The sequence below is a fragment of the Cucurbita pepo genome, chromosome 8, assembly GCF_057944985.1.
Source record: "Cucurbita pepo subsp. pepo isolate OVF chromosome 8, ASM5794498v1, whole genome shotgun sequence".
Lineage (NCBI taxonomy): Eukaryota > Viridiplantae > Streptophyta > Magnoliopsida > Cucurbitales > Cucurbitaceae > Cucurbita > Cucurbita pepo.
Window position 1 is genome coordinate 11,542,618 of NC_141805.1, and position 20,331 is coordinate 11,562,948.

Consider the following 20,331-nt stretch of genomic DNA (forward strand, 5'->3'; position numbering starts at 1 on the left):
TAAATTTCGTGTCCGATCTAAATATAAATAAAATATTAAAAAATATTAGCTAATATGTTACGTTTAAAATTAAATTTTATGTCTAATGATTTAAAAAAATTTCAAAAATACACACCAAACGCCAAAATTAGAAGTTAAAAAGACATATTAAAATAAACATAAATATAATATAAATCGATTTGCATCAATTTCATGTAATATTCTTTTTAACACGAACATATAGAAATAATTACGTATAAATATAAATGACATATATTCTATAATTAACTTGACTTAAACTTGAATGTATAACTACAAAAGAACAAGGGACAAAAAGAAGAACAGTGTGATGAAATGAAACAATTCAACAAGAAATTCCTTAATTTTAAAGAAATATAAAGCATAATCATGGTTGTTCAAATTAAACTGTGTCAAATTATAAAATTTAAAAAAAAAAAAAAAAAAAAAAATCTATTTTTCTCTATTTATTAACCCCCATTTATTCATCTTCTTCCACAGCTACTGAATTTCCATGGCCGCCTTCCGCCCTTCAGAGCCTTCATCAATGGCGGCTCTGACTGTTTTTCTCTCACTTCTGTCGTGTTTCTTGCCGGAGCTTGCGTTCGGGGTAACCAGACACTACACTTTCAATGTATGGCCGTTTTTTTTTTTTTTTGTTTTTTATTTATTTTTAAATATAAAATTAAAAAAAGGTGACCGGAACAGCGTGGAATAATGACTGGCGGCGGGTTTTACAGATAGGGTACCAGAACGTAACGAGGCTGTGCCATACGGTGAACCTTCTAACCGTCAACCGGCAGCTCCCCGGGCCGCCAGTGGTGGCCAGAGAAGGCGACAGAGTCTTGATCAAGGTCGTCAACCACGTGGCTGAGAACGTCACCATCCACTGGCACGGCGTCCGGCAGATCCGAACCGGTTGGGCCGATGGACCGGCTTATGTGACCCAATGTCCGATCCAGACCGGCCAAGCTTACACCTATAATTTTTCACTCGACGGCCAAAGAGGGACTCTGCTTTGGCACGGCCATATCTCGTGGCTGAGAGCCACAATTCACGGCGCCATTATCATCCTCCCTCGCCGGAATGAGTCATATCCGTTCGAGAAGCCCCACAGAGAAGTCCCAATCATTTTGGGTGAGTGGTTCAATGTGAGGCCGGAGAGTGTGATTCAGCAGGCGCTGCAGACCGGAGCAGCGCCGAATGTTTCCGATGCGTACACCATTAATGGACTCCCTGGTCCTCTTTATAATTGCTCCTCTTCTAATGGTAATCACTTTAATCCCTCTATTAATTTTGTTTAATTAACACTAAAAATGATTAAATTTTGATTTTCAGATACATTTAAGCTAAAAGTGAAGCCTGGTAAAACGTACCTACTCCGATTGATCAACGCTGCACTCAACGACGAGCTTTTCTTCACTATTGCCGGCCATTCTCTGACCGTCGTCGACGCCGACGCCGTTTACGTCAAGCCCTTTCAAACCGACGTGATATTGCTCACTCCCGGCCAAACCTCCAATGTTCTTCTTAAAACAAATCCCAATTTCACCAACGGAAGTTTCCTCATGGCGGCTCGACCGTACTTCACTGGCCAGGGTACTTTCGACAATTCCACCACCGTCGGAATCCTCCAGTACGGCGACTCACCCACCACCCGAACTCCGGCCACTCAACTTCCCAATCTCCCGGCAATTAACGACACGAATTTCGTCGCCAATTTCTCGAGAAAATTCCGGTCTCTTGCCAATGCTAAATTCCCTGCAAATGTCCCACAAACCGTCGACAGGAAATTTTTCTTCACTGTCGGACTTGGAACTGCGCCATGTCCGAAAAACGTCACGTGTCAAGGTCCCAACGGTACGAAATTCGCTGCCTCTGTTAATAATGTCTCTTTTGCTCTGCCGAAGACGGCGATTCTGCAGGCGTATTTCTCCCGCCGGACTAATGGGGTTTACCGAACTAATTTTCCGGCCAAGCCGGTTTTTCCCTTCAACTACACCGGAGTGCCGCTCAATAATACATTTGTGAGTAACAGTACGAGTGTGGTAGTGCTGCCGTTTAATGCGAGCGTGGAAGTCGTTTTGCAGGGGACGAGTATTTTGGGGGCGGAGAGTCATCCACTCCATCTTCATGGATATAATTTCTTTATTGTCGGAGAAGGTTTTGGGAATTTCGACATGAATAAGGATCCAGCTAATTTCAATCTGGTTGACCCGGTTGAGAGGAACACTGCCGGCGTTCCCGCCGGCGGCTGGTTGGCCTTCCGTTTCTTCGCCGATAACCCAGGTGAGATAACAATTTCTCTTTCACCATTCAAAATGTGTTCCATTTTTATATGACATTCAAATTTTGGTTAACAGGGGTTTGGTTCATGCACTGCCATTTTGACGTCCACACGAGCTGGGGGCTGAGAATGGCATGGATTGTCCTCGACGGCCCAAAATCCGACCAGAAACTACGGCCGCCGCCAGCCGATCTTCCAAAGTGTTGATTTCTGGGTTTTCCTTTTGTTCTTTCTTCAATCTTTGTAAACTTAAAACATCCCCAGATTCCTTTCTTTATTCCTCTTTGTCGTGTGTGCTCTGTTTTAAGGAAACAGAGTGGGCTTCCTTTACTCTGTTTCCTTCTCTGTTTTCTAAAGAACAAATAAAACCTGCCTTTTTTGTTGTTTCTGTAAAGTTTGATTCAGCCACTGCAACTCTTTAGCTAGCTAAAAGAGGGACAATTCGGAGTTACAGCATTAACATGGAGAAGAACTGCTCGAATTCTTGATCGATCGTTGCGGTTCTAGCTCTTGATTGAGCCTCTGCATCAAGAGAATGAGTGTGATTTAGTAAATGGATAAATATGAATGCACATGGTAAAAACCAATTCAATTCAACCGATCAAAATTCTTATGGATCATGTGTTTATTACCGTGGTTTACTGTCCATCTTCCCGACGAAAGAACATACGTATTCGTGTTCAACTGGTTCGAATGGAAAAGATCCTCAAGTTCCTTCTCTGTACATTGCTCAAGATCATCATTTACATGTTCTTCATGGCTATCCAATTCTAGCATATGCTTCTGAATTTTGTGAATTGCTTCCATTTCGTTCTCCCCTCTCGCAAACGCTACTTCCTGTTCGGTCGAGCTCGATTCCATTGCTGTGGAACTTCCAACAGAGAAATGGTTGCTTTCAGAACTATCATGTGTGCAAGATAAAGCCTGGTTCAGTTCCAATTTTACTCCACAGAACACCGACGTCACAGAATCCGACTCGTCGCTGAAGCTATTGCTATCTTTTACCGATTCAGGCGTCGACCCCTTGTCGATACACATTACATTTGGATTACCCTTTGAGAATTGCACAGTCATAAGCTCTGTTTCGGGTAGGCCAGCATGAAGAAAGACAGATTTGGAAGGGGAGGCTTCATTGCTGTGTTTATGTTTTGGTGAAGGCAAGCCCAAGTGTTCAGCTGGCAGTTTTCTTTTCTTGGAAATCGCATAGAAACTGCAAAAGTTTAACAAAAAAACAACATAATTCATCAGACAAGAAACAGGACAAAAGATGCAAGACAGGAACTACAAGAGAAAATGCTTCAATCTCTCACAAAATTACTTGATGAATATAGGGTTGAGGGAAGTTCTAGAACGGGGAATAAGTGAAATCCAATGATCAGACACTAAAAAGATTAAGCAACAGAAATGAATCAAAAACCCCATCTCGATCCACATCCACCGTTTTAGAACTAGACCGACATTAAAGAGACATTAAACAGTACAAGAAACAGATTCGAAAACTGATAAAAGAGTCGGTTAGAGCAAGAATCTTTAAAAACCCAGATGGCAAACCTGTTGATCTCAGTTGGGTATTGTTCCTTCTCCTCCATCTCAATCCGGAAGACAAGAAAATCGATCAGATTCAGAGACGCAAACCCAGAAACCCAGAAACCCAGAAACCCAGAAGCCCAGAAATGAAATCCGATTTCAGTGGAAGAAGATGAGGCGAGTTGTGGGTGTTTAGAGGGTCGAAGATTTGTGTGATTGGTTGATATTATTATGGGTCAGTTGGCAGGAGAGTGCTTTGCGATCATTTCAAATCAAATCAGACCCAGAAAAGGGGGAGAGAGTTGGGGGTAATTGGTGCGCGGCACTGAGAGATATAGACACGTCCATATCGAGTTCACGTGGGTGGCCCGAGGGAGTTGCTTCCTCCATTCCCCCAACCAACCCCATTCCTCTCATCACTGAGCTGTTTTAAAGGGATAGCGGTTGGTAGCTGCATTGGGAAATTGTCTTTTGCATTTCCTTGTCTTTTCAGAATCTTAGGTTCCGGATAATGTAGGGAAAGTAATTATTTATATATATAATAACTCAATTTAAGCGTATAGTTAGGGTTTTGAAATTTACTTCTGGTTGATCTTAAAAAATTATGGTTCTAAGAATTGATTGATATTATTATATTCCAATATTAATAGCGAAGATCATTCAAGTCAAACCTATCTTTAAAATGAATATGAAAACGAAGAAAATGTAGAGTGACATTTTCTACAACCGTTGAGATTGTTTTATTCGAGCAGTTTTTATGACTCCAACACAACGGTATCGAGTTGTTTCTGAATGATGGGCACTATCTCAACATTCGTCCCATTTTACTCGAGCAATTTTTCTGTCTCCAACATAGCGGCATCGAGTTGTTTCTGAATGATGGATGCTAGTGCTCTTAACAGCAAGTTGATGAAAATCATGATCCTTGATGAAACCTGTTTTGAAAACGAGAAAAGGATACCTAGTTCTATTTTGTTTTCTTAGTATGATAAAGCTAAATTTTCAAGTCGCCATTGATTGGATGACAAATCTCTCAACAAGAGTGTCAAACTCCTTAGATTTGGAGAAGGATATAAGGGGTATGAGACTCGAGAGCTTACTTATCGTAGAGGCTATCAATTTGGACGGAGTTCTACTAGTATCGGGGTACTTTAGTCTCTAATGGCTATAGAACAATCAATGATGTCGACAAAAGAAAGACACATGATCTATTTTGAACAATGTCGACATTTGACAGAGACGACATAGGATACGACATGAGCTTCTGTTTCAAATCACACGGGCTTCATATTCCAACAGTCAGATATATTTACCCCGTGACATACATCAAATTATAGAGTTTTATTAATGTAAAACCACGAGGTAGAGAAGAAGAGGAAGAAGAGCTTGATTCTGATTCTCCATAACAACATAAAGAACAAGAAAGAAATCAAATAATAGAGCTCTTCTTTTATGGCAGGAGCTAAAGGAGGTATTGGTTAATCAACTTCATATAAATGCATCTCATTCTATAAACGTCAGATTAAAAGGAAAAGAAATTCTCACCTCAAGATTAATAAAGGAGAAGGTAATTATAAGAATCTAGTATATGAATGTACATTGATGTGGTGGATTTTGGCTTCTTCATCAATCCTCCATTTCTAGTCAGAAATAAAAACTGACAAAAAAAAGCTTGAGAATTTTGAGTGTGGAGAGCATTAGCTTCAATCACAATGAAGAATTGGATGGAGAAACAAGTAAAAACTAAGCAGTAATACCACAAATGAAAGATTTCAAAGCAAAAACAATAGATTTCCTTCATCTTAATTGCACTTTACCTCCTTTTTTGTTATAAGTTACGGAGCTACAACTACACAAAACAATTTGTTAGCGTGTTGAATAAACTCATGGACACAAACACCCGCCCACATCTGGGATCTCTCTCTTTTCTACATCAACCTATGAACTGCGTCGTCCTCTGACATTCTGCAGACCCTAACTTCAAATGGTATTTTTTTTTTCCCCCTAAAAACAAACAAGAAAGGATAAATGATACCTGAAACAGATTTGCTGAGTTCTTGATGTTGACAAGAAAGAGGTTGGAATAGATAATCTCAGTAACTAGCCAATGAGTCACGGCAGTCATGGCAATGTATCTATTTCAACCGTCACAATGCTGTCTGAGATTTGGGTTCTTCAAAGAACCATCACTTGCTGAAGACCTCAGTAAATATGAATCCCTGATGGTGGTTGAGAGCTGCATAGCTTGTTCTTCTAAAACAAATGTCTAAGGGTAGAAATGAAACTTTCCTTTTCACTTCGATGCGCTAATTGATTTGTCATAGGCCGTTTGGAAGCGAAGACCAGAGCCTTTATGTCTCGACATAGGGCATATCCAGTTTAAAATATTTGGGCCAAGAATCTGTTGAAACGAGATAGAACAGCTCAGACAGCATAAAGGCAAGACTTTGGGTAGTCCAACACCCAGCTATATTTTAAAATATCGAGTTAAGAAAACCATAGTTACAAACGTTAGAAGACGATAAAAAAGGACTACATTTATGCAGCCCCATCTATTATATTTCATGTGTCCATTAAAGCTACCTGGCAATGGATGAATGCATTCTAGGTTGAACAATCTAATAAATGTCACGTTTGAAGGCAAAAAAGATGAAAGCCTGACAATTAAGTAAATACATTACATTTTCCACGCTTCACGATACTTCCTATCCTTCATGATCAACCATAGACACAAATAAGCCTCAAGCATTTCTTTTTTAAGGTGTCAAAACGAACATTTAAGTTAAATGACCCCCACATCATTTCAAATTATCAACAATTTCTCTCACCTAAAAACCAGGCAAAAGAAGGGAAGCAAAAACAAGCTGTAGTAAGTACCGTGGTAAGATTCTCAAAGGCACCAAGATCATATGGATGTGAGTACACATTGCCACCTTTCTCCGCAAGCCACATAGCTCTTACTCCTTCATGATACTAGAAGGCAAACAAAATGCATATTAAATCTGCCTGAATTGGAAATTCACTGGCAAACAAACAGACAATAAACAAAACCCTTTAGAAACTAACCTCTATTGTAGTCTTGTTGTGCAAAATTAGGTAAACGTGCCAGCCTAAAAGAACACTTAAAGCCATACTTAACGGAATTAGCAACAGTCCAGCAACAACCTGTATCAATGACAATGAGGGTACCAACTAATGTAAACCAAACTCCGACTGATGGAAAAATAAGCATGACGAGTTTCAAAAGGGGGAAAGGAAGGACGGAGTATGAATTTACATATACGGTCCTAAATGGGCCTCCAATTTGCTGCTCATCCTTAGAAGGATCAATTGTGAGACTGCCAACTAGTAATACCTGAAGATCCAACAAACAATGAAACATAGTTTTAACAATATAAGGAGCGAGCAAGCAACTACTTCAATAAGTAAAACACAAGGAAAAAACTGGCTCGGAAACAAAGAAAGAATCGACAGATCGAATGAGTAAATGAGCTAATGGAGAGTCTAAATCACATTGCATCGAATGACTTACCAGGGAGTAGATACACGAGACCACAGCATACACGACAAACACGAAGAACACCTTATAGTTTTCATGGCCGACGCAATTATTTATCCAAATGCAATGGTGGTCCTTTACATTTTATTAACAACATTTAGTACAACACCTACACAAAATTTTAAGGGGTAGAAAACTGTTATAAAGACGATACATACCATTCGCAAAATGCATCTTTTGCAAACTCGGCAATGATGTGCACGTGGAGGCTTATATTGAGAACACTTTTGGCAGTATCTCAGATCACCTCCCTGTAATATAATCAACAAGATCCAATCCTTCAAAGCTCATAACAACGAAAACGAAAACATGATCGAAGATTGATCAAATTTCCTTCATGAATTAGTTCTGTTTATATGAAAATGAGTCTCCTAAACGCCAATCAAGCTCCACAAATTCATCCACCTTTACATAATTTTCAGATCAAGAGGACTCATAGAAGCATGCTTTTAATTCGCTAGGTTGCTCATTGCCTAACAAGATGGCGACTAATTGATCTAACACAAATAGAAAGATAGCGAAACTCAACCAAGAAATAAGGGACCGAATTATTAATTCGCCATGGCTAACAATAAACCATGGCACTGACTAAATTTTTTTCAACTTCAATTCCAAAACACATTCAGAATGAGATCAAGGGAACAAGATGTACATCAACGTTGTACTAAGGATTCTTATTACCACAAACCAAACAGCTTTAACTCCGCGAAAGAACGTAGCTACAAAATAAACAGAGGAAACGATGAAAGCAAAGGAAATTAAAAGGAAAAACCTAGGATTGGGTACCTTACGCTTGATCTCATGAATAGGGTTTTCAGAATCCTCTATATCAGGCATATAGGTCGAGGGGACCCGACCGGGATCCGTAAAGATAGCGAGGACGTAATTGGCGATGCACATGAGAGCCACAGCGGTGAAAACGACGGCGTTCATAATTCCAGGCGAGGACATGAGTCCGAACCACCGGTCAATGAAGATGAAGATCGTCGAGAAGTAGATAAAGGAGATTGCCAAGACGACGACGGCGACAGGAGGAGAGAAGGAAAAGGCCCGCTTCATCTTATTGGGAAGCGGGCGAGGGAAGCCCACCGGCGATGAGGGTCCGGCGGCTCCGGCGGGGTAAAGGAATTATTCTGGTGCGAAATGGTATGTTCAGAAACAAAGAACAGCGCTTAAATGTAGAAAGGGGAGCGGCACCGGTGGATTGCGTTTTACGGATTTGGGCTTTGGTTTATTGGTCCTTCAACGAAAGCTTGCCCTTTTGGGTGGGTACTAAACAGTAAATTACTTTGTTTGGAAGCTAATTGCGTGTGATACTATAATATTTCCATTTGTTTAATATCTAAATTTCTTTTTAAAATAAACTCATTTTCTTAAATAAAAAAAAAAAAAAAAAAAAACATAATAAATATATAAATTCGTCTCAAATATAAAATAAATTTAAATATTCTTTTAGCCTAAAACGCTCATTATTTGTCCTAGTGTGATTTGAACGACATCAATTTTGAAGGGTTTGATGAAAACGACGACGAGGGTGTTGTTGGCGATGCTGAAAAAGCGCTCATCGTTGAATGAAGCATTGAACATAGTGTCTCTTACTTATCCAATTTGGAACTTCAACAATCCTTAACAACGAGCATACCAAAATAACGTCCCTTTCTATCCATTTACTATAAATTTGTACACATAGCTCTACCTTATCTGGATCGATAATTGCATCTGACCACTCGCTCCTCACTTGCCACTCTTAGTGTCCATCCATGACAATACCTATCCAGTGTAGGGACATATTATGTTGGACACTGTTAATGATTGCAATTAACTGGTGGTTGCCTTCCCTAGCAATGATTCTAGGGCTGGTAAACTGCTCGTTAACAATCACAACGGTCTTTGTTTGGTACGATCATGTTACAATTTGCAATTGTATCTGCGGTAAATTGACAAAAGATATGTAAAATGTAACGACCCAAGCTTACTGCTAACAGATATCGTCCTCTTTGAGCTTTCCCTTTCCGCTTCCTCTCAAGATTTTTAAAACGCGTTTACTAAAAAGAGGTTTTCGAACCTTATAAAGAATGTTCTGTTCCTTTCTCCAATCGATGTGGATCTCAGACGAAATCTTAATAAAGGTAGCTTGTGTCACGCTTACAATATTGTCTAAAAAAACATATTATATAAATAATTAATATTTCATGAATATTTAAAATGTGTGGGGCGGAAAAAGAAAAAAAGAAAAGAAAATGTATTCTTACACGTGGCGACATCGCAGCTCACTCAAACTCACTACACCCGTCAGATCAAACTCATTTTTGTTTTTTTTTTTTTTTTTTTAAATAAAACAGATGGTAAGGGGGACCCACACACGGACGGTATTAAAGGCTGAAGGACCACCATAACAGTATGGACCTACGACTACACACGAAAGCCCGTTAGATTTTAATGAATATCAAGTGCTGAGCCCACCCCGATATAGTTAAAACGCTTCCATCAAATGAGCCCGGGTCATGTAGATTACGGGCCCATGCCCAATTTCTGACCCGCTAAATCGCACCGGATCTCCGCCAACCCGATCCGCGATTTTTTCAGATCGAATTCCATCCACACGTTTTGTTGATGGAGATGCCCAATCACGTACGCTTCAACGCCCAGAAGATCCGAGTTCCCGAATGTAAAGCAATAAATCGTATCGTTCCCTCTTATTTCTCCGGCCACTCTGTACAGAATACGGTCGCCGGTAACTGTCATCTCAGCGCCGCGAAACACCAGCGTCACCGCTGGCAGCGGCGGGAGATGGGTTTGATTCGTTGGAACTCGGTAGCAAAGATCCATAGCTCCTTGGAAAACGAAATTCGGATCCTCGAAAACACGAAGCGAACCGGCGGTTTGGTTCAGGAACTCGTCTCGGAGAACGGTGTAAGCTTGCCCGAGAAGGAAAGTGAACTGTGTGCCTGAATCGACCATGGTCTGACCGGCGCCGGTATGGTCCGGTTCGAAGACCGATTCCGGTATTGGAAGTAACTTGTTGGAAACTTTGATTCCTTGCAATTGAACCGTGTAAGCGACTCGATCGAAATACGGCAATGGCGTGGATATTTGGATCATTGGAGTGTAATTCAACGGAGCCAACCATGAAAAATTGGCATCTCCGAGTAATAACAAACCGGGAAAATCATATTCCGATATGCAATAGGAAAATTTGGGGAAACCCATTTGAGAAACAAAAGACAAAGATCCACGATTCATACCCATTAATCCGGTGTTTTTGGAGTCTTCTTCATTGTTGGAACTGAAAATTGAATCCATACAGCCGAAAACCACATTCGGAATACCGGAATTGCCGATGTTAAACGTATCGGCGGCGAGATTTCCTTCTGAAGAAGAGGCGTCGGCGTAAGACAGAGTAGCGTGACAGAGCTGATTTGAATCACACGATGCCGGAATCGGAAAATCCCTTGTTTGGTCGGTACACGTGGAGGAGGAACAAGGGATAGGAGTGTAGGAAGAGGACTGGACTGGGTTGAATGTTGAAGATGAAGAAGAGGAGTTTTGTGATCTGTTACAGTGGAGCCATGAGAGTTCGCTGCCAGTGTCGATGACCATCGTGACATTCTGCGGCGGCGTTCCGACAGTCAGAGAGACAGTAAGGCTGACGTTATGCCGGAAAGGGAGCTTGTCGGGAGATCGCGGGACGGATTCAGGCGGAATCACCTGGGTTTTGAGGGGCAAAATAAGGGCTGGGTTCAATGAGAAACAGAGTAATGGATTTTGAAAGACAAAAACCAGAGAAATTAAGAAGAAAGAGAAACAATATTTGAGAAATGGGTTGTTCAAGGGATTTAAACTTATACAATAATCCCTCATTTTGTTCTTCTTTGTTTCCAAGAAAATTGGAATTGCAAGTTTTTTGGGGCTGTCGGAAGAAGCAGAGTGAAAAGAATCCGTGGAAATTCGTGGGCTCTGTTTTGGTTTATTAGAAACTTCTCCCCTGCGAAGATCCGACAATAAAAAAAGACCAATTATTAAAAGAAAATGAATAAATTCCAAAAAATAATAATTAAATAGATCTATTAAATTCAAAATCAAAAGTTAAATAAAATTAAAAAATAATAAAATTGTAATTAAGAAGGCTATAAATTGTTTTTAAATTAAAATTGAATGTAAAATTTGGCTACCCTATTTGGGGAAATTATTGGAAAAGGACACCTAGGTGTTTCAATTCATTGAATAATAAAATAATAATTATAGTGCAAGAATGCAACATATTTAACTCTATTATTTTTGGCAATATTAATTTTTTATTTTATAAATATATATTTTAATGAAAATAACACGTGGAGAAGAAACAGTCAGTAAATTGGTCGCCGAGCCAGAGTCAACATTAGCGTTGACACGTGGATATTGCCTGCCAGATCAGCAAAATCATTAAATTAATAATTGGAAGGTTTCTGAATTAAAATCATGAGATTTTAGTACAATGTATGGTATTAAAATATATTATAAGCTCAAGGTACATAGACTTATAATATATTTTAATATTATATTACAGTCACATTAGGAAAGGGCGGAAAATAAAAAATAAAATAAAATAAAGTAATTTATTTGTCCACTTGATTGAGCTTGCCCAGGCCATTGCAACGAGAACAAACGATCTGAGCTTGGTCTTTACGAGCGGCATTGGCCCTCAGCGCCGCCCCCGACTTCCGGACAAACCCTGCGCCGTCGCATACCGGGCACCTACGGAGGACCAGACCATTCAAACAGCGGTATTAAACGGCATTTTAAAAATGATCTCAATATGAACAAATGTGGTTTATAGGAGAAATAGAGATTTTGCTTACAGGTCTTTGCGAGAGAAGAGTATAGGGAAGGCGGTACCAACGAGAGCCACAGCGACGGCGCCGGCGATCAAATACGTGGTGCCGTCAGCGGAGACGTCTCCGATGGCGGCGACAATCGTAGAAGTTCTTTTCTGGTTGCGGCTGCTTTGCCGGAGAGACAACGCCGATGGTCTAATCGGGCGATTGGACGGCGGAAAGGGGGCGGCGGCGAGATGCTTGATGGGATCTGCAGAAGAAATGCGTGGAAATGAACATAAGGACGCCATGATCGAAGGCAGCGTTTGAATGGATCGAGGTTTTGCGCTTATATTTTGATGGTCAGAATGGGATTGAATATGGATAAAGAGATGTTTTGGAGATCAAATATGGATAAGGCTTTGTCCGACTGATGTTTTGTGTGGATAAGGATGGCCCACCATCTGGATTTTATGGTGTCGTTTTTTTTTGTGGAAAGTTAATACATTTTATAGCTAAATAAAAAAAAGCTCTACCAACCCAAAAATAAATCTAACATGGAGGGAAAAAACAAAGCATTCCTTATAAAGAGGTAGAAACTCTCCATAACAAACGCATTTTAAAATTGAGACTAGTTATTATAAATGGTATCGAAACTAGTTATCGAACGGTGTGCCAATAAAGAAACTAGCCCAACGTGCCAAATGGGTAGATTGTGAGATCCCACGTTAGTTGGAAAAAGAAATCAAGGGTGTGAGAACTTACATTGATTGGAGAGGGAAACTAAGGGTGTGAGAATCTTTCACTAGTAGACACGTTTTGAAATCTTGAAGAGAATCACAAAACGGACAATCTAAGTTAGGGGTGGACTTCGATAAAAAAAAAAAAAACCCGAATCCATTTCATAGTGACAGAAGCAGAGTGGAAAAACGTGTCAAGAACTCCAACTTAGACAACCAAACAAAGAAACATGGGTAAGTAAATCCAAACATCCTTTGCACTTTGCGAGTGGAGTGCATTGTCCAGTCTCTTGTCTCTTCTCACAGACAAAATCCAAAATCCAAATGGTAGAAGACATGAAAAGCCTTCATCTTGCATCATCCAAAGAACCTCCATTTCCAATAACAAAACAGAGCTCCTCGGTTCATATTGATCTGGATGAGCCTTGTGTCCTTTACGTTACGATATCAGTACAAAATTCCAACAATCATAGCTTGGCTTTACAACAGCAGTTGATGGCATGACTAGACAGGAATCTGCACAAATTTCGAAAAAGTTCTCTAAGACATGTGAACTTACTTCTCTTATGCCAAACAAAACGAATAAACTTCCATTCATTCTCCCAGCAATCAACCATGGAAAAGGAGTACAGGCTGTTGTGCTGACAATTCATACAAGAAAGAAAGCACTTTGGTATCCTCTGATTGGCAGCATAAAGGAAACGACACTTGGAATAAAGCTACATTTGGTTTTGATATCAAGTTAGAAAACTCCTGAAGTTGCACATGCATTCAATTGGCATCTTTACATTAAGAAATCATTTTTACTATAACAACCCAACTCCAACTCCAATTCCAATTCCAATTCCAATTCCAATTCCAATTCCAATTCCAATTCCAATTCCAATTCCAATTCCAATTCCAATTCCAATTCCAATTCCAATTCCAATTCCAATTCCAATTCCAATTCCAATTCCTCGCTCGCACACCGTCTAGTGTCTGTCTTTGATACCATTTCTAACAACCAAATCCTATCACTAGCAGATATACTCACAGTTTTAAAACGCATCTATTAGAGAGAGGTTTCTACAGCCTTATAAGGAATGTTTCGTTCCCTCTCCAACCAATGGGGAGATCTCACAATTCACCCTCTTTGGGCGCCCAATCTTCTCGCTAGCACACCGCCTGGTGTCTGGCTCTGATACTATTTGTTACCGCCCAAGCCCAAACTAGAGTGGGCTTAGACGATTGTCTCATGGGAATAGTTAAATTGTAAGTAGGCTGAGGCAAACACACACAAATATCAAAAGAAAAAGATAACAAGCATGTGGGTGGCCAACATACAAATGTGCATAAAGGTTTCAAACGAGAAAGCCAATGAATACTTGAGCTTTTTCTAGAGCCAAGAGCCTATTTGAGTACACCAGCATGGGTTTGATAATAATGCACATTAATCAACTTGTTATAAACAAAAATCTCTACCCATGGCCCTGAATGAAAAGTTCTTCAATGTAATAATACAAAAGAGACCATACCTGAGTATTAAATTATCCCCACCCTATCAGCTTTGTCAATCTGCCTTCCTTAAAGAGGTTGGATCCTCCTCCAGAAACAGAAAGGTGGGATAAGAGTTCCTGAGTGAGATGAAATCTGTGAGAAAGACGTAATGAGAGTAAGCTCAAACAGACAATAAGAGTTCCTTAAGAATCATGAATGCCACTAACAATGTCTGACAGATGAATCTTAACTTGAAACCATGAAAGGTAACGATACAGACATACTAAAAACAGTAGATTTTCGTATTTTTTAAGGATAAGACCTGCTTTGCAGTGAAGTTACAAGGTTACATTGCTACTAAACATCCTTCTAACCTCAAACAGCAACAGACAACCAAATATTTGAACTGCCAAAAACCGTTGATCAGGCAGATTGTACAGTCTTCTCCCTTCCCTATCTTTCTCTACATATACATGTATCCCACAGTGTCAAAAACTTCTCCAGTCAACTACATATAAGTTATTGAATCCTGTATTTCTTTTTTGATGTATAGCTTATATACACCTAGTAAAACAAAAATTGGACATACTACACGTTGTCCAAAGGACCGTTATGCATTCCGTGTCGCTTGCAATTTCTAAAGAGAGTACATGGTGTGGGAATTCATATTAATTAACGTAGCAGAGAAGCTCCTTCATATTAAACCAGGTCCCGAACTAGAACGACGGGATGAACTTCTAAACCTCCCAAAAAAGGAGGAGAAACTGCGTCGAAGACGACGAAAACCACCACCTTCGTTTGATCTTCCTCGGCTCGACGCCCATGTAATCCTCCTTGGAACACCACTGGTGGTACTAAAACTACCATCAATTTCAGTGTAAACAACAGGAAGGTTATGTTGGGTAGCTTCCCTACCCCAAGTAAACCTTCCAACAGCAAATCCCCCACCCGGAAGCCTCCAAATTGTTAATCCAACAACTTCTTCAGCAGACGCAGGGGAGCTTCTGCCACTGTTGGTAGGCAACTGGTGCCGACAAACAGGACAAGAATTCCGGATAGAAAGCCAAGGAAGTATGCAATCCGAATGGTAAATATGTTTACACGGCATTTCTCGAGCTTCAGAGTCGAGCTCAAATGGCTCCTTACAGACCGCACAATGCGATTCCATAGGCACATGACTATCAAGAATCTTAACCACAGGCAACGATTCGATTGCAGCCTTAGAAGCCGGTGGTTGTTCCAATGGGTTAACCCCGTTCACCTCCAGCTGCGCTAATTGATTGAGAAGACGATCAAACCCCGATCCCATCAAGAACTCGGATATATTATAAGGCAAAGGGCGCAGGCTAGCCCCGGTACCATCATCATAATAAATCTCATAATTTCCTCCACCTCCAATATCATTATTACTAATAGCGCCAACATTAGAGGGATTGCGTAGAACAATAATACGATTGAAAGGGGAGCGATCCTCGCTGTTTCTTCCGCTGCGACGCAATCTCGGAACGAAGAAAGGGTCTGGGTCGGAAGCGTCGTCGTGGTACATCGCTATAGCTGGAAATCGACGATCAAACGGAGATAGAGATGGCGGTAACCCAAATTCTTCCACGAATTCTCAACAGGAAACAGGACAACAGACCGAATCTAGGAGATCGAACCCATTGCATCTGTAGCACAAAGATGTCGATCCCATCAATCGATCAATCGAACGAATGGCACGAACTCCTTTACCGAATAAACCCTAACTATATAAAGTTTGGTAAAGAAATTGATTGAAATTACCGATTCAAATTCGATGCTCATAAATAAACGGACGCCAAGAAGCTTCAAGAATCCAAAAATGGTCGTGAGAAAGGATGCCAAGATTGCAGAAACGCTTCGCCTTTTTAAGTGCTGTAGTAAAATGGAGAGACAAAGAGATTCGCAGCACTCGAAAAGAATTAAGGTTAAAGTAAATTGCGTGGAACCTTCAACAGCGAACGCGCCGCCGCTTGTTAGAGCGTGGAATTTACGCTTTCAACCTTTAACTACCCAGCTAATTACATTACATTAATTTATAAATAAATAATTAGCATTAATTATTATACGTTGTCGCCATCCGCATGTCTTCAATTTGAATAATCCAAACAATTACAATTATATAAATCCACGTCATTTTTGTTTTTCTAAAAAAATTATATTTTATTTATTTCAATACAATATTTTTTACTTACTTTCTTATCCCATCCCAAATTATAAAATCGAGTGCCGCTAATAATATGAAATTTTAATTAATAAATACTTTTTAAAAAACGTGCACAATGATTTGAATGGCTCAATTACACGCGGTTGAAAATTAAACATATAACCATTCAAGCTCACCGGGGATATTGTACTTTTTTAAGTTTTTCCTTTCAGATTTCACCTCTCTCGAAGATTGTTGGGAGTGAGTCCACGTTGACTAATTTAGAAAATGATCATACATTCGAGGCCTTTTGGGGAAAGCCTAAATCGAAGCCATGAGAGCTTATGCTCAAAGTGGACAATATCATACCATTGTGGAGATCCGCGATTCGTAACATGGTATCAGAGTCATGTCCTAAACTTAGCTATGACAATAGAATCCTCAAATATCGAACAAAGATTGTGAGCCTCGAAGGTGTAATAAAAAAGTGACTAAGGTGTCGAATAAAGGGTGTACTTTGTTCAAGGGCTTCAGAGAAAGGAGTCGAGCCTTGATTAAGGGGAGACTGTTCGAGAGCTCCATAAGCCTCAAGGGAGGCTGGGTCATGACAAATGAGTATTAGAGTCCAACATCGAGCGGTCTGTCAGTGATGACACTGGCCCCCAAAGAAAACGAATTGTGAGATCTCACATTAGATGAAGAGGGGAACGAAACAATTTTTATAAGGACATGAAAACTTCTTTCTAATAGATGCATTTTGAAACTGACGGTGAGACGATACCGGTCAAAACAGACAACGTTGTTAACGGTGGGCTTGAACTCTTAAAGCCATTTGAGGTTATGATGGGCATGCCCATCAAGCGATTGACTTGCAGAGACCTTAAGAAGAAGCTGAACCTAAGGCCACCATCATTGACCACAGAGTTACGAGCTTGAAGAACATGGTTTGAAACTTTGAGAGCAGTGGTAACCCACATAGAAATGAGAGGATTTCATTCAAATGTGGGCCAAACTTAGGGAAACAAAGTCAAACCCATTAAACTCTTGACTTATCAGCACGAACCATTACTTTGACTTAATGTTACATCAACTAAGAATTTGAGGACCCCAATCTCTGACTCCAAGATTTATTTACAGATCAAACAAAGAAAAACGTAATTTTTTGACTTGATTTTGGCTGCCTTGGAGCTGTTTGATCTGTTTTTTGCTCACTTGGACCTGTTTTTGCTGTTTACAAATCAGTCTCTGCCACTTAGAAGCGAAAGAGACGTGGAAATAGAAGCAAAACTCATATCCATATCTCGATTTCCCGTCAACGAATTGGTGCTGAACTTGTTAAACGAAGAAGAAGCAAACGAATTCACAAAAGCATCGAACCCTTCACTGTTCTTCCCTCCTTCCATCACTCTCGGCGCTGAAATCTCGTCGGGAACGCCAATTTCTCCCTCCAAAAACCGCACCACCTGCCTCATACTCGGCCGTGCCGCCGCCGTATCATTCGAACAGAACAACCCCAATTTCAGAATCATAACAGCTTCAACCTCATTGAAATCCCCTTTCAATTTTGGATCCATTACTTCCAGTAATCTCCCTTCTCTGTAATTCTCCCATACCCAATCCACCAGCACCAATTCCTCCGACGACACTTTCGGGTCGATTGGCCGCCGTCCGCAGGCCACTTCCAGTAGCAGTGCGCCAAATGCATATACATCTGAGCTTGTGGTGGACTTCCCTGTTCTGGGAAGCTCCGGCGCCAGATATCCCAATGTTCCGACCACCCGCGTAGTGCTTGGATTCGCCCCGTGCTCGTACAGCCGCGCAAGGCCGAAGTCGCCGAGCTTCCCGTTCATCTCGCTGTCCAGCAGAACATTACTGGCCTTCACATCTCTATGAAGAACCACCTATGTCACAAAAAAAGACATGAACAAACAGTTAAATTCACAGTCACTTAATAGCTCACGAACAACTAGCTTTTTGATTTATGAACCTGTTCGTAGCCTTCATGTAAGTACAAAAGACCGGAGGCAACGCCCTGGATGATCCGAAACCTCTGATTCCAGCTCAAAATCACATCCGGCTCATCAAAAATGTAGTTATCCAAGCTTCCATTAGCCATAAACTCATAAACCAGAAGCAGATCGCCACGGCGGCGACACCATCCCAGTAACTGAACCAAGTTCCGGTGACGAAGCCGACCAATACTAGCAATTTCCGACACAAATTCCCTCAAACCCTGTTTCGATTCATGAGAAATTCGCTTAACAGCCACTTGGGTTTTCGTATTTGGTAAAGTTCCTTTATAAACCTTCCCAAATCCACCGCGACCCAGAAGCTCTTTATCCCTAAATCGCTTAGTCGCTTGCTTGAGCTCCTTGTAAGAGTACCGATGAGGGCCAATTTCGAGCTCCCATGATTCGATTATGTCCGCGGTTTTGATCTTCCAAATGATGAAAACAGCTACACAAATCGCTATTATCACGATTAAAACAGCCGTAATGGAAACCCCAATCGTGAAACCAGTGTGATTCTTCTTCGGACCTGGAACAGACGGCAAAGAGGAAAGATCCAGAGACTGGGCGGCGCCGTTCATACTGAAACTCCATCCCAACACATAGTGAGAGCTCGCAAGAAGCCCTGTCGAGGCGGAGAACCCAACATACATAAACTCGTGAAGAATCGGAGAGAGATCTACATTAAACGACAGAATCGGCTTCTTGGGTTTGGTCGAAAACGGTGAAAGCGCCACGGTGAGGGAATTTACAGAGGAATCATAATCGATCCACGCTTGAACTGGCCTCCCACTTTTTAGGGTTAAGTTTTGTTTGGTGGGTCCGTCGTCGACGAAATACGAAGCTGTGGTAGAGGCATTAGAGACCATATTATTGAGATTGATTCCGACATGGTTGTCGTTGATGTCGCCAAACTCGAAATCTTGAACGGTGTCGAACTCGACAGCCAAGAGATGGTTCGAGAAGTTCCCGACATCGGTGGCATTGAGAAGGCCTAAATACTGACTGGGTAATCCACGGAGGGTTTTGGAGGGTGCGATTGTGAAGGCAAGGCCATGACCACCGAGGGTTGGATACTCGGGGACGACGGCGATGGCGAAAGCGGTGGAGAAGGAAAAAGCTTTGCCGTCGGAGGAGTTTTTGAAGCGAACAGGGGAGGTATAAAAGGCATGACCCTGTAGTCGACTGGTGTCGTTCGTGAGCTTTAAGATTCCATTCGGCTCGATCTTGGCGATGTCCGTGAGAGATAAGTTGGCTGCAGCGGCGGCGTCGTGGAATCCGGCGAAGTAGAGCTGCTGCGACGCGGCGGGGGCGGCGAAGAAGAGGAGAAAGAAGAAACAGAGGAGAAAGAATTGGGCCATGGGAAAGGGAAGGATTGCGATCTAGAAGGGTATGGTGCGAGCTTTGAAGAAATTTGGTGAAGATTGGGGGATAAGTAGTGCCATGGCAAGCAGATTTTGTTGAATTGAACGCTACAGAAAGAAATAGATAAAGAGAAATGAGAGTAAATGACAAATGTGAAGTGGACGAGTGAAGAAGGCGATGGGACCTCTAAAATGGGCCACTAGCCAAGCTAATTCATACCCAATCGAGTATATGTGGGATCTCACAATCCACCCCTACTCACACTCGTTCTCTCTGGCACACCGCCCCTGTCTCCACCCTAACCGATGTAGGATCTTACACATGTTAGACGAACACGACTCTCCACAATGGTATGATATTGTCCACTTTGAGCATAAGCTCTCATGGCTTTGCTTTGGGCTTCCCAAAAACGCC

The 20,331-nt window shown here is 41.1% G+C and overlaps 7 protein-coding genes across 13 annotated transcripts; 1 reads left to right on the plus strand and 6 right to left on the minus strand.

Moving 5' to 3' along the window:
* Positions 1-308: 308 nt before the first annotated feature.
* LOC111800180 (laccase-17) lies at positions 309-2,499 on the plus strand. Its single transcript, XM_023683771.2, has 4 exons — positions 309-631; positions 738-1,266; positions 1,336-2,286; positions 2,361-2,499. Exons 1-4 carry the CDS (start codon positions 512-514, stop codon positions 2,489-2,491), a joined length of 1,731 nt encoding a protein of 576 aa, XP_023539539.1. The 5' UTR covers positions 309-511; the 3' UTR covers positions 2,492-2,499.
* Positions 641-4,389, minus strand: LOC111800529 (protein FAR-RED ELONGATED HYPOCOTYL 1-like). 2 transcript variants are annotated; one of them, XR_015422257.1, is made up of 4 exons: positions 3,836-4,389; positions 2,917-3,494; positions 1,374-2,806; positions 641-1,284 (listed from the first exon to the last, which is right to left on the minus strand). XR_015422257.1 is itself a non-coding variant. In XM_023684264.2 (3 exons), exons 1-3 carry the CDS (start codon positions 3,871-3,873, stop codon positions 2,733-2,735), a joined length of 690 nt encoding a protein of 229 aa, XP_023540032.2. In that variant the 5' UTR covers positions 3,874-4,389; the 3' UTR covers positions 641-2,732. The 2 variants fall into 2 exon arrangements, 1 of the variants encoding a protein (XP_023540032.2); XM_023684264.2 differs by having other exon boundaries at positions 641-2,806.
* Positions 4,390-5,363: 974 nt separating this feature from the next.
* LOC111800528 (putative protein S-acyltransferase 16) lies at positions 5,364-8,583 on the minus strand. 2 transcript variants are annotated; one of them, XM_023684262.2, is made up of 7 exons: positions 8,157-8,583; positions 7,529-7,621; positions 7,344-7,445; positions 7,089-7,166; positions 6,878-6,976; positions 6,689-6,784; positions 5,364-6,212 (listed from the first exon to the last, which is right to left on the minus strand). In XM_023684262.2, exons 1-7 carry the CDS (start codon positions 8,427-8,429, stop codon positions 6,105-6,107), a joined length of 849 nt encoding a protein of 282 aa, XP_023540030.1. In that variant the 5' UTR covers positions 8,430-8,583; the 3' UTR covers positions 5,364-6,104. The 2 variants fall into 2 exon arrangements, with proteins under 2 accessions (XP_023540030.1, XP_086981971.1); XM_087125845.1 differs by having other exon boundaries at positions 8,162-8,308.
* Positions 8,584-9,523: 940 nt separating this feature from the next.
* On the minus strand, positions 9,524-11,649 carry LOC111800530 (aspartic proteinase PCS1-like). Of its 2 annotated transcripts, XM_087125860.1 has the most exons (2): positions 11,219-11,649; positions 9,524-11,078 (listed from the first exon to the last, which is right to left on the minus strand). In XM_087125860.1, the coding sequence occupies exon 2, from the start codon at positions 10,968-10,970 to the stop codon at positions 9,882-9,884; it is 1,089 nt and encodes a 362-aa protein (XP_086981986.1). In that variant the 5' UTR covers positions 10,971-11,078; positions 11,219-11,649; the 3' UTR covers positions 9,524-9,881. The 2 variants fall into 2 exon arrangements, with proteins under 2 accessions (XP_086981986.1, XP_023540033.2); XM_023684265.2 differs by having other exon boundaries at positions 9,524-11,649.
* Positions 11,650-11,792: 143 nt separating this feature from the next.
* On the minus strand, positions 11,793-12,564 carry LOC111800182 (uncharacterized). Its single transcript, XM_023683772.2, has 2 exons — positions 12,209-12,564; positions 11,793-12,104 (listed from the first exon to the last, which is right to left on the minus strand). The coding sequence occupies exons 1-2, from the start codon at positions 12,472-12,474 to the stop codon at positions 11,966-11,968; spliced, it is 405 nt and encodes a 134-aa protein (XP_023539540.1). The 5' UTR covers positions 12,475-12,564; the 3' UTR covers positions 11,793-11,965.
* Positions 12,297-16,362, minus strand: LOC111800531 (E3 ubiquitin-protein ligase RDUF2). Of its 4 annotated transcripts, none has more exons than XM_087125861.1 (3): positions 15,172-16,362; positions 14,418-14,532; positions 12,297-12,434 (listed from the first exon to the last, which is right to left on the minus strand). In XM_087125861.1, the coding sequence occupies exons 1-2, from the start codon at positions 15,923-15,925 to the stop codon at positions 14,453-14,455; spliced, it is 834 nt and encodes a 277-aa protein (XP_086981987.1). In that variant the 5' UTR covers positions 15,926-16,362; the 3' UTR covers positions 12,297-12,434; positions 14,418-14,452. The 4 variants fall into 4 exon arrangements, with proteins under 4 accessions (XP_086981987.1, XP_086981989.1, XP_086981988.1 ...); XM_087125863.1 differs by having other exon boundaries at positions 14,418-14,516; positions 15,172-16,361; XM_087125862.1 differs by lacking the exon at positions 12,297-12,434 and adding an exon at positions 12,934-13,419.
* Positions 16,363-17,503: 1,141 nt separating this feature from the next.
* On the minus strand, positions 17,504-20,076 carry LOC111800532 (L-type lectin-domain containing receptor kinase S.4). The gene is made up of 2 exons (XM_023684274.2): positions 18,531-20,076; positions 17,504-18,444 (listed from the first exon to the last, which is right to left on the minus strand). Exons 1-2 carry the CDS (start codon positions 19,911-19,913, stop codon positions 17,782-17,784), a joined length of 2,046 nt encoding a protein of 681 aa, XP_023540042.2. The 5' UTR covers positions 19,914-20,076; the 3' UTR covers positions 17,504-17,781.
* Between the last annotated feature and the right edge of the window lie 255 nt (positions 20,077-20,331).